General features: G+C 44.3%; 1 protein-coding gene across 10 annotated transcripts in view; it reads right to left on the bottom strand.

Annotated features, from left to right (window-relative positions):
• The window catches only part of GRIN2A (glutamate ionotropic receptor NMDA type subunit 2A), a 522,696-nt gene that overhangs the window by 29,470 nt on the left and 480,796 nt on the right, over positions 1-12,430 (bottom strand). For all 10 annotated transcript variants that reach the window (XM_036225800.1, XM_036225809.1, XM_036225808.1 and 7 more), the window contains one exon: positions 8,254-8,441. In XM_036225800.1, coding sequence (XP_036081693.1) covers positions 8,254-8,441 — 188 coding nt within the window. The remainder of the gene's footprint in view (positions 1-8,253; positions 8,442-12,430) is intronic.

Raw genomic sequence — 12,430 nt, 5'->3', positions numbered from 1 at the left:
CTCTTTCTCTCTCCTTCCTTCCTGTTTCCCTGTTCTTTTCCCTTCCCTTAGGAGAGCTGGATAACCTACAATTTTAAGTCTTATCTATCCTTGTCTTTCTCCAGACAGTCTAAGACCAACAGCTATAACTGTTTTTCTAGAAAGGCCAGGCAATAAATATTTGGGGCTTTGCAGGTCAAACAGTTTCTGGTGCAACAAATCAACTCTGTCATTGCAGTGTGAAAGCAGCCAGAAGCAACGTCTGAATGAATGGATGTAGCTGTGTTTTAATAAAACTTTATTTTGAAAAGCAGGCAGTGGCTGGATTTGGGCTGTCGCCATAGTTTTGGCCACAGTTTGCCAACCTCTTTTTCTTGTTTACTCGCTTGATCATGAAACACAAACTCAGTAAGAATTTATGATCTGCTCCAGTTCTAAAAACGAGGAAATAAATAATTTTGCCGGTGATATGCATCCCAGAGGATGTGTTAAAAAGAGTAAGTAAAGCAGGGATCTGGACCATCATTGCACACGGATTAGACAGTGGGGGAGCTGTCTGGCTCACAGTGATCATGAGGCTCACGGGGAACATTGTCATATTGAACAGGGATTTAGTGATCAACTCCCGTGTCTCTCTCCCTAGGGACACCTAATGTCCTTCTGAAAGAAAATAGCATCCCCTTCACTAAAGAAGATATTTGATTGATGGAATAAGCCCTGCAAAAGCAAACCTGTAGTACAACCAAGAATATTTTATCCAGCAAAGCTATCATTTAGAGTTGAAGGACAGATAAAAATAAGCTAAAGGAATTTATCACCACCAAGCCAGTGTTGTAGAAAATGTTGGAGGGACTTCTTTAAGAAGAAAAAACATGTATCAAAGCAGGAATAAAGAATGGTAACAACTATGTTCCTATCAACAAGCACCTCAAATGGAAAAGAATTAAGAGCTCCAACTAAAAGACAGAGCGAATGGATGGCTAAGAAAACAAAACTCCTACATACTGCTTACAAGAAACTCACTTCGGATTAAAAGGCATACACAGACTAAAAGGAAGAGGATGGAAAAAGATATTGCCTTGATGAACCTAGAAGGTATTTAAGTCAAAGAGAGAAAGATAAATACCATATGATTTCACTTACATGCAGAATCTAAGGAAAAGAACAAAACTAATCAAAAACAGACTCAAATATAGTGGACGATTTGGTGACAGGCAGAGGGGAGGAGGTTTGGGGGGCTGGGAGAATGAGCTGAAGGTTAAAGAAGTACAAATTAGTGGCTGATGGTCATGGGGGTGGGACGCTATACATAGGGAATGCAGCTAGCATTAATATGTTGGCCAGGCGGAGGGACAGAGAAGGGAGGGAGCAATTGGGGGGACCATTTTATGAACTATATAGATGTCTAACCAATGTACTGTATACTTAAATCTAATTTAAAAAAAAGTAAAGTATACCTGTAGCATTTTCCAACCTATTAATTTGTTTATTCATTCATTCAACAAATTTGAACACCTACTGTGTACCAGGCTTGGCAGTGAGTCCTAGGGGAGGGAAAGGTGACAAGAATGGGCATGACAGTGTATGCCCTCAAGGGACTTACAATGTAGTGTACTGCAGTGGCCCAGGGGACAGAGAAAGGTCAGCAATGAGTAGGCATCTAATATGTGCCAAGCACTGGGCTATTTTCTTAATGCTTGCTTTCATGCTTAACCCGTAAACACCTCTGATTTAAAGATGAGGAAACTGAAACTCAGAAATTGATTTGCCCAAAGACATATGGGTAGGGAGGTATAGAACCTTCTAGGTTACCCCTTCACTTGTTTGCTTTGCTAAATGCCATAAGCATGGAGCTAAAGGAGTTTACAAGGTATCTAGTTTATGACTGCAGGTTTTAAGGAAGTCTTCATGGAGGGGCATGTGAGCTAATGTCAAACTAAGAAAAGGGGTTGGGAGAAGAAAGAAGAAGGAACCCCATTTTTAAAGGGGTTGCATGGAAAAGTCAATGTTTACTGAAAAAAAAGACTTCGGATGGAGAGTTTCAGATGCTGTAGAAAGGTGAATGGAGAAAATATTGTGGAGTGAGGGGGCCTTCAACACTTTCCACAACCTACACTGCCATTTCCTTCTCAAGGCAGCCCTAAGAAGACGGGCTGTAAAGCCCGCTCACGAATGTGTTCATCCTTGGAGAGGAGGCCTAGGCAGTCACCCCCACCCAAGCTGCAGGGTGTCCAGCTGTCCCTAAGACTTGGACATCAGCCCAAAGACATTAAGCTGGCAAGCTGGACAAGGGCAGTACTGAGAATATTAGCAACTCCTCCAATGGCTCAGAGCAATTTATGAGAATCCTAATTAGCTACACAAAGAACTTCTGTAATCTCACAGGCACTCTCTACTCTGGCTGGCAGCATGGGGTCCCACGCCGCCAAAGGCCAGCCTGCACGCCTCAGTGGAAGGGCAGCCAACAAACAAAGGAAGAGGAACATGAATGCTGGCCCACGTGGGCTTCTCTGCGGACTCCTCTCCAGCGCACCACTGGTGCTTTCCACGGTTCCACGGTCAACTGCACCAAGGTTCCTTATTGACGGAAGAGCAAAGCGAGTGTTATCAATTTGTTATCAATCTAGATGAGTCTTCGAAATGCTCGCTTGCAAAGTTGCAGTACAAAAAGGACAAAGGGAATGGCCAGGCACCCAAAGCATCTATCTAACTGAAATGGTATATATGGTATCCTTTAACTATTTCACATATGCTATCTATCCTATATTCCCCAATATAATGTTATTAGGGTCTCTAGCTAGTTTTAAAACTGGGAGGGTACCGATAAAATGGGGTGAGTCGGTCGCCTATTAACACAATACTAATATAAGAGATACATATGTCATACCTTTCGAATATTTCACATGTGTCATATATACAATGGCATATACCATATAAATAATTAGTAAAAACATATGATAAATACATATGTTTAATTTTATTTGTTCATTGAACTCAGACTAGATACGAGAGACAAGCAATGCATTTCTGAGTTTAGAACTAAATCAACGACCGTGAAAACCAAACAAAGCTCAAAATGGAGTATTAAATGCTTCTCAATGTTAAAGCATATTACTTATAGCTAAGACGATCTGGCCACTAGCAACCAAGATTTTCTCCCAGCAGCATGGTTTAATGGAAAGACGATCAAAACCAGAGTCACATGAACTTGGTTCAATTTTGAACTCTATAAAAATCTATACGGGACGTTGTCCATAGGCCAGCAGCGTCAGCATGACCTGGAGCTTGTTGGGATGCAGAATCTCAAGCTCCCCTTCCTCAGACCCACTGAAACTCATCCAGGTGATTCCTGTTCAGGTTAGAGTTTGGGAAGCTCTGAGGTAGCTCACTAAACCCAACTGAGCCTCGATTTCCTGCTCTGCAATATGGAGATAATTAGAATGATTCTAGAGTGTTGTATAAAGAGTTACTAAGATCATTTGTGATGTACTTGGCTTGAAGCTGGACCACTGAGTGTGGGCTCAAAAATAATCGTTTCCTTCCTTTTTCTCAGCATCAGTTGCTTCTGAATAATATTATTATACAATCTGCTCTCCTCAATATCTTTTTGCTGGCCTCTGTACATCAAAAAGGCTTTAACCTCTCAGATCTTTCTGTCTCTTCAAATCCCAGAACTATATTAAAAATTTACAAAATCTATGAGATTGGTGGGACCTATGAGGTCTATTTTAGCCTCCCATTTGAAGCCAGAAATGGCATTTTTAGGTCCCAAACTTACTCATTTTTTATATTCTCACACATATGTCACCTTTTAGGTGCCAGGGAGGTACTGGATACTCAATAGATATTTGCTGGTGACTGAATGAGTTAATGAATGAGGCTCTGAACTCTGGCCCATTCTTCTCTTTGTCTAAATCTCACTATACTTGTTTTCTTTATGATTTCTTTTCAGTCCTTTCATTCTTCCATTAAAAAAAAAAAACTAGTATATCTCATGTTCTTCCTTGACTACTCTCTCACCTATCCGAGATACCTAAGAATATACATGTACATGTATATATTAATTCACATATATGAATTATCACAAATACGTTCACATTTTGAGATGAGATATTTTAAGTTTATACATTGCCAACCATGCGGACTGTAAGTTCCTTGAAGGAAAGAAGAAAAGGACGGTCACATCACCTTCTTGGAACATCGCTGCCTAGGGAGGTATGTTTCCCAGTAAATGTCAGATATTCATGATCAATGCCGAATACTGTTGTTGCTAAACTACTGAGAGCAAAGGACACACCGATTACACAGGAGAAGGAATGTAAGGTCTTACTGAGACCTTGTGTATCTCTTAAGGCAGATCAATAGCCCTTTCCCTGGGGAAAGGCCTGGCGGGCTTCACGTAAGAGGTTCCCTCAATAACCAAACACTCCACTCAAAGGTTATATTTACACAGCTCATTAGGAAAAATTTTTTATACTTTTGACACTCATTAGACTCGTAATTGTCCACCGAAGCTACTCTATAACAAGAGATAAACACTCCATTCTAGAGGATGAATAATAATTAGGTACCGCTCAGCACTGTGCTCTTTACAGGTCTAATTTTAGAGTATAATTAATCCTGCCGAAGCTGCATAAGATAAGTGAAATATTTATGCAGCTGTGTTAATTCATGTATTTACTCCTAGAGAGACATTCAGAATTGGTCATGGCTTTCCGGGAAGATTATGTTAAGACGCCCCCTGGAGCAATATCATTTTCTCTGTGATGTCTTTGCATCCAGATGGTCTCTAAAGATGGAGCTGAGAAGACACATTTCCAACCCCAACGGTCTGACCAGGAGAGCAATGAGCCGGGACAGAAAATATCTGCAAGAATTTAGATGCTCTGCTAGTACAAGGAACACACCTCTGGCCTATCCGATGCCTTTACTCACTTTTTATTTGCCGCAAAGAGGAAATTTTCTGTTCAGCATCAGAAATGTTGTTTCCATGATATTAACTTGACCATATTATTGCCAACACAATACTAAAGAAGGCGTGCTGAATACTGGAGATTGTGGTTGGACAGTCACAATGAAGAGGAGGAGGAGGAGGAAGATAGTGATGACAGTGATGGTGGTGATGATGGTGATGACGGAGATGACTGAAGATGGTGCTGGTGATGATGATGGTGATGGTGGTGATGATGATGGTGCTGGTCATGATGACGATGATGATAGTGGCAGCGGTGCTGCTGATGATAATGGTGGTGGTGACGATGATGGTGATGACAGTGGTGACGGATGATGATGCTGGTGAGGAGGATCAAGATGGTTTGGTGATGATGATGGCAGTAGTGATGATGGTGATGATCATGGTGCTGGTGGTGATGATGATGATGATGGTAGTGGTGGCGGTGTTGGTGATAATAATAATGGTGATGATAATGCTAATGGTAATGTTGATGGTGATGATGATAATGGGAGCAGCTGGCATTTACTGAACCATTTCTATTTCCAGGTGCTGTGCTTAGCTACGTTCTTGACATGCATTTTCTCCTTTATTCTCACATCAATCTTTTCAGGTCAATGTTTTTGGACCCATTCACAGATGAGGCTAAGAAAATCACCTCTTTCACAGAAATATTTATAAATGGGACAACAGATTTAATTCAGAAATGTACTAAATTATTTATTCCTAAAGAGTCTATAAATCTCAAGTGTCTAATTAACCAATTTTGAAAAACATCTTAGTGCATTAAATGTAACAGGAGTCTCACATAAATGACCCCCTTCCAGCGTAAGGCCCCTTAAGTAGAAGCTTTGCCCCTTACTAGCTCGGGGACTCACAAGCCCTCTGAGCCTCAGTTTTCTCCTCTGTGAAATGGGTATAAGCAATACTTCACTTCATGTGATTGTTATGAAGATTAAATTAAAGAATACATGTAGTACATCCAGTATGATGATTGGCATATCCTACCCCCTAAGTATGTTGCTGTTTCATAACAGATGCTGCAAAAGCGACAGCAATGTTAGGTAGGAGTAGAGTTAGAACTCATTATTCAACACCTACCCATCGTATTCAAAAGTTTCCTGTCAAATGAAATACATCCCAATACTAACCATTCATCCGTGTGTGTGTATTTGTTCATGCAATTGTTCACCGACCAGTTATCTGCTACATTCAGGATTCTGTGCCGTTTGCTGCTGGAAACAAGGCTCTCATTTGTTGAGTAGTTCACCTCATGCAGGGTTGCTTAGGACAACCACTCTGGTAGGTAAAACAATTAGCCCCAATTCTTCACCCCTCTCTGTGTCCATACCCCTTGTCGTATGACTCCAAAATTCTTTCCATAAAAGGCGGAGCATATCTCCAACCCCTTGGCCTTGGGCTTGGCCATCTGACTTGCTTTAGGCAGAAGGGTGTTAACAGATATAAGAGTGACAAAGCAGAGACTTGAGATGGACATGTGCAGTTAAGTGTTCCTTTGTGTGCCTTGGACGCAGCCAAGAAAAGAGCTTCTCTGAGGTGGCTGCTGCCCTTTAGGCCTGAGATGCAGTATAGACACATGAAGAGCAGAGACCACACAGCAGATCTGTGGCTTGCAGAGAGAGTAGAGCCACCCTAGCCATCACAGCCCGAGGGAGAGCTTCTCCAATCAAACCCACACTCTCATGAGCAAATAGATGCTTACTGTTGTATGCCTCTAAGATTTCACAGCAACAGCTGGCCAGCACAGCCACAATCACTATTCCACAGCAGAGAACATGGCTCGTGATCTGAGGAGGGTACAAATGCCCTACAGGGAATTCAAAGAATCAGACGTTCTTATTTGGGGGTTAAATCTAAAACACATCTAGCTTTCTTTCTTGATGGCACTGTGGGAATCTAGGGTTTAATTCTGGGAGTAGAAAGAGGAGGAGAAGCTGCAAAGCATTATGCATTTTGTTAAAATTCACATCGACCCTATGCACGAACCACTGTCCATTCCAATATTGTATTTGGCCGTTGTGGTTGCCAGATTGTCCTCTCCCAGCTCTAGACAGCATAGCACATTCTGCGTCCACTCCGAATGGAGCCTCCGCTCGTTCTTGAATGCAGCTTCTGCCCTTTGCCCTGAGCCTCTGTACCCTACTCATTCTTAGTCACGTTTCCAGTGTTAACCTGCCATTTCTGCTGGATTTGCTCCTATCTCAGAGGGAAATCGACTTGCCAGCTGAGCCATGACAGGCCCCTGAAACTGATGTCATGGAACTCCAGGCTGTGGTGAAATCGCCAACCAGGAAACAGAGGAAGCACAGACAGGGGAAATGCTGCCAAAGACAGAGCTGGCCCAACTAGCTCTACGGTGCCATAAATGCCACTATCCCACTAGACTAGAGCTCCATGAGGGTGGAAAGTGTGTGTGTGTGTGTGTGTGTGTGTACACACATATTTTTTTTTTTGCACGATAGAAAGTCAAGGGGTGGACTGTACTGAAAACCCATGAGATTTCTGCTCATTATTCCTTTTCTAGAAATCTCTCATTCATTCCTTCGTAGAATAACAACAGAAGCTGTTGTATTAGTACAACATAACCCCACCCTTTATTCACTCCTGGTGGGTCCTTGCCCCAAAATGCACTTGGAATCTTTCCTCTGGGATTTGACTTGTAGAATTGAGAGACTAGAGATTGGGACTCACCGTCAGCTGGTGACATGGTCTCGTGGATCTAGAGCAGAGACCCTCGACTTCAGCAGTACTAAGATTGGGGGCCACATAATGCTGTTTTGAGATGTGGGGGACTGTCCTGGCATCACGAGGCCTTGGCCAGCAAGCATTCCTCATCCCTGACCTCCACCCACAAGATGCCAGTAGCAAACAGTCTCCTGGGTCATGACAATCAAAAATATCTCCATACACAGCCAAACATCCCCAAGTGGGAAAATCCCCCTCCAACTGAGAAGCATTGCTATCGAGAGAGGACCTGTGAAATTCCTGCCATTGAGGCCCCAGGACTGTCTGGTTCCTGATTTTTTTTCCCTCTAAATCTATCTGCTCAACTCTTTCCTCAATTCACTGACATGAACACTTCTGCATCCTTAAAATAAATTCCTTTACAAAATTTAGTCGTCTATAATTGGTTTCCATTATAAGCAACCTAGAGAACCATGGGATCATGGGATAAGTGCCCAGTAAAAACTTTTAGTGAACAAATTCGTTGCACAGAGAACAACTGGAAGGAAAGCCAACGAGAAAGCAGAGAATGTGAGGGTCTTGAGTTCCCCAAAAGAGGGGGCCACCCACGGTCTTACCATCGCCCACAAACTGAAGCAGGGCCAAGTCAATCTGCCTCTTCCAAGGGGAGCCTTTCTGGAGGGCGATCCCGTAACCAGTGGTGGCAAAGATGTATCCACTCCCGATGGTCACAAGCTTGCAGCCTTCGTCCCGCCCGGCCTTGTAATTCAAGACCGCCGCATCGTAGATGAACGCGTCCAGCTTCCTGCAACGACAAGAAACCGGGGAGTCATGTGGATGGCCGGGGGGTCCCCTCTTGGGGCACGGCTGCCCGAGGCCTGACCCAGAATCACACACTTTCACACTGGAGATGACGACGCACGGCCGCTCCATCCTCTCGTCATAAAAGGATCTATTTTTAATGAGGAGATAAAAGCCAGAACTTTTTCACTTCAACTTACAAGAGGCAGCTAAATAAAGACCTGAAGAATCCTTATGCCCAAGTGAGTAAACAGTGGAGTTTGCTGGTTTGTTAAGTGCTGCCCTTAGCACTCCCCACGGTGGAGGATGTCGGCCTACTTAAAAGGTTTGCATCAGAACAAAGCGGACTGGTGAGGGGCCGGTGGGGGGTTGGGGGAAGAGGGACTACGCACAAATGATGTTTCTTCCCCCCCAAAAGTCCGTGCTTACTGTGTATTTATCTCAAGAAAATTATTATGTAATAGTTTGAAGAAACCCAAATAATGTAGAACATACTAAGAATACAATTAAAATTAAAATCACTTATGATTCTACAAGTCAGAGGCTTTGCCCTGTTAGCATTATCAGTGAACAACCTTCGGAAGTTTTTATGCGTGTGCAGGTGCACACGCACAGTCACACACGTACACACACACACACATCTTTTAAAACAAGGATTGGTAACTTTTCTGTAAAGACAATAAACAGTGCAGGCTTTGTGGGCCATATGGTCTCTGCGGCAACTCACCAACTTCGCCACTGTAACATATTACGAGCTGAACTGTGTCCCTCACCCCGAAATTAGTATGTTGAAGCCCTAGCCCCCCAGGGCCTCAGAATGTGACCCGATTTGGAAATGGGGTCATTGGAGATGTAACGAGCTACGATGAGGTCGCCCTGGAGTAGGTGGGCCCTGAATCCAATATGACTGGTGTCTTCATGAAAAATGGGAAATGTGGCCACAGACACACACACACGGGAGAACACCGTGTGAGGGCAGGAGGGATGGTGCCTCAAGCCAAGGGACCACCGGAAGCCAGGGGATGGGCTGCGACGGGTCCCCTCCCGAGGGCCTTCGGAGAACATGCGGCTGGATGGCCCTCCGACGCCTCGATCCTGGACTTCCTTCCAGTCTCCAGGGCCATGAGGCGAAGCGTTCCTGTTGGTTAAGCCTCTCAGTCTGTGGTACTTCGTGCCAGCGGCTCTAGGAAGCCAGGACACAGACGATACGGGAACGAATGAACTCAGCTCTGTTCCAGGAAAAGGTGAGGTACACGCACGGGCCGGCCCTGTTCTCACCCCCGAACTGTGGTCGCTGCGCAGACCACTTCGCGCTTTGTTTTCTTTTCTCATTTCACACCACACCGAGTGAACGTGTTTCGCATCAACAAACACAGCACTTTTTTTTCTTTCGATACATTTATTTTTATTGAAGCATAACTCCTATAAAATAAAGCACTCAATTATTACATATGTACACATCCTCAAAATCACCACGCACAGAGAGGCATAGAACATTGTCATCATCCTCCTGTGCGCCCCTTCCAGTTGGCAGCCCCACCCCGCAAAAAGCGAGCACCACAGATCCCCCTCAATGGCATGGTGGTGCCTCATTCATCATGTAGATTTCTATCAGGGGCCATGCACTGCAATGACCACCTTTTCAAGTTAGTTAACAAGGCTGGAATGATTGCCCTTGAACTCTTTGGGTGAGACTTCAACTCAAAAGTAGGTAGGAAAATGAAATCAGATTACCCAACTTGCCGACACTTTCTCAACTTGACTGCCTTTCTTTTCTTTTTTCTTTTCTTTTTTTTCTTTTCCTTTTCCTTCTTCCTTCCTTCCCTCCTTCCTTCCTTCCTTCCTTCCTTCCTTCCTTCCTTCCTTCCTTCCTTCCTTCCTTCCTCTCTCTCTCTCTCTCTTTTTTCTCTCCCTCTCTCTCCCTCCCTCCCTTCCTCCCTCCCTCCCTTCCTTCCTTCCTTCTTTCTTTTAACAAGAAAACATAAAACAGCGAAGCGAAGACAAATAAAAGTGGGCAGGGAAAGGACGTAAAATGCTGCATCCGTTCAGAGACAGCTGCCGAAGGACTCCCGATGGGATCGAAGCTGTTTGGAAGGTTTAAGGCTGTGTTCCTCATCTTAATTTTTTGTTTCTGCAAGGGTTAGAGGGGGGCAAGGCTTCTGCAAGGCTTGTCTCACCAACAGAAAGACTCTGAAGCTTTTATCCCAAGGCTGTGGGACAGGAGACGTGGTTTTATACTCCGAGAGTATTAAAGGGGAATGAGGTCATCCACGCAGAAGAGGAAGAAGACTGGGCACTGTCAATGGTGACGGCCAACCAAGGCTGACAAACTAAGAGGTAACAGCCTTCCTGGACAGCCAGCAACACTGACAACCGTGGAAATATGGGATTGGGGGGGGGGGTGGGGGAATAAGTAATATGGGATGGGGAGTTTTAAAAGGTTTGTGTAGGAGCAGGAGAGAGGAGCAGGTGAAAGGAATCTGAGTTCTCGTCTAGGTTTGGACAATGGCGTGACCTTGGGAAAGTCACTCCCGTCTTTGGGTTACTGCTCCCTCCTCTGTGAGGTGAGGTAGTCATGGTGGCCCTGCTGAGATGCTGGTCCAGCTGAGGCTTTCTTTGAGTCTGCAAGGCAACAGTCACCTTCTGTCACTCGCCATAGGGAAACCGAGACTCTGGATAGTGCGTGTATCCTGAGGGCTTCAGGCCACGGATGGCATTTGTCCTTGTGACGAAGCGGGGGTGCTTGCAGTGCCAATACTTTACATATCAGAGTTGCCATGGAGATGCCCAGAACCTGGTTTTTATTGCGACTGTCTAAGCCTTACTCAACTCTCTTAATTCCTCAAGAAATAAACATAAACACACACATATGTGTGCACAGGGGCGTTCAAACGTTAAGGCCATCTGTTGGTACTCGTGGGGTGAAATTTTCCCCATCCTGTTAACCCACCACGTGCTGATGCATTTCTTGGATGGAAATTTAAAACTGTACCTGGCAACCACATAAGAGGTGTCCAATGGTGGTTTAAATCATTAAGGACAGATTTCTGCAAATCATTACCATATTTCATAATAAATCTTTTTTCAACTGAAAGAAAAATATTCCTGTTGTTAAAAAGAAAAAATGAAAAATCTCCGACATCCTCGAGAGTGGGCTCTGTGGTCAAAGACTTTGAGCAAGGAACAGACAACATCTGCCCTTCGAGGGCTCCTGGGAATAAAGTGATATCATATAAGTTTAATGTGTACGCAGTGTCTGGCACAAGACACACAGATGCATTCAATCGAATTCAGATTTTATGGCAAAGGGGCTTGCAGCGTTATGCCTTCTTTGTGACAAATCCAGTCCCGAATACTTTACATGCCTTATCTCGTGTCATTCACTCCTTCTAATTGTGCACAGATTTCCATACTACTGCTGTCCCCATTGTGAGAGGAGAAACTGAGTCACTGAGAGGTAAAGTGGCTCTACGCCGCCACCCAGAGCAGCATTTGAACTTATGTGGTCTGATGCCAAAGGCCGCAGAATAACCATTACAAGCACATGGTCTGTACGACTTCTGGAATAAGTGGAGGCAGCTCTATTACTTACGAAATTCAGACCGGGGAGGGGGCGGGGGGTTGCAGCTATCAATCAAGCCTAATGCTATAAAAAGAGAAGCAAGGATGAGATCAGAATAGTCCAAATTTAAATAACTTTGGTGGGTTGTTGAGCTTCAAGTGTCTCTTTCCCAACAGACGCATCGCTGTGTAAGGTCTGGAGTGACCCCCACAGAAACGTCTCTGGCCCCCAGCACATCCTACCCCATTTCTTTGTGAGACATTCAGGCACAGATGGACACAGCTTCTTGTCGAAGGTAAAGGGTAAGACAGAGAAAAAAGGCTACCTGAAACTGAAGCCCAATTTAGACCAAAAGTATTTGCGGGGACTGGAGTTGCGATCGCTGGGGACAGAGTGATATATTAGGCTGCTGCGTGGTAACTGGCGGCTCT

This window comes from Rousettus aegyptiacus, unplaced genomic scaffold (assembly GCF_014176215.1).
Source record: "Rousettus aegyptiacus isolate mRouAeg1 unplaced genomic scaffold, mRouAeg1.p scaffold_m13_p_8, whole genome shotgun sequence".
In the NCBI taxonomy this organism is placed as follows: Eukaryota; Metazoa; Chordata; class Mammalia; order Chiroptera; family Pteropodidae; genus Rousettus; species Rousettus aegyptiacus.
The sequence above is the reverse complement of the archived record's forward strand: the minus strand, read 5'-3'. Positions and strand labels throughout refer to the sequence as shown.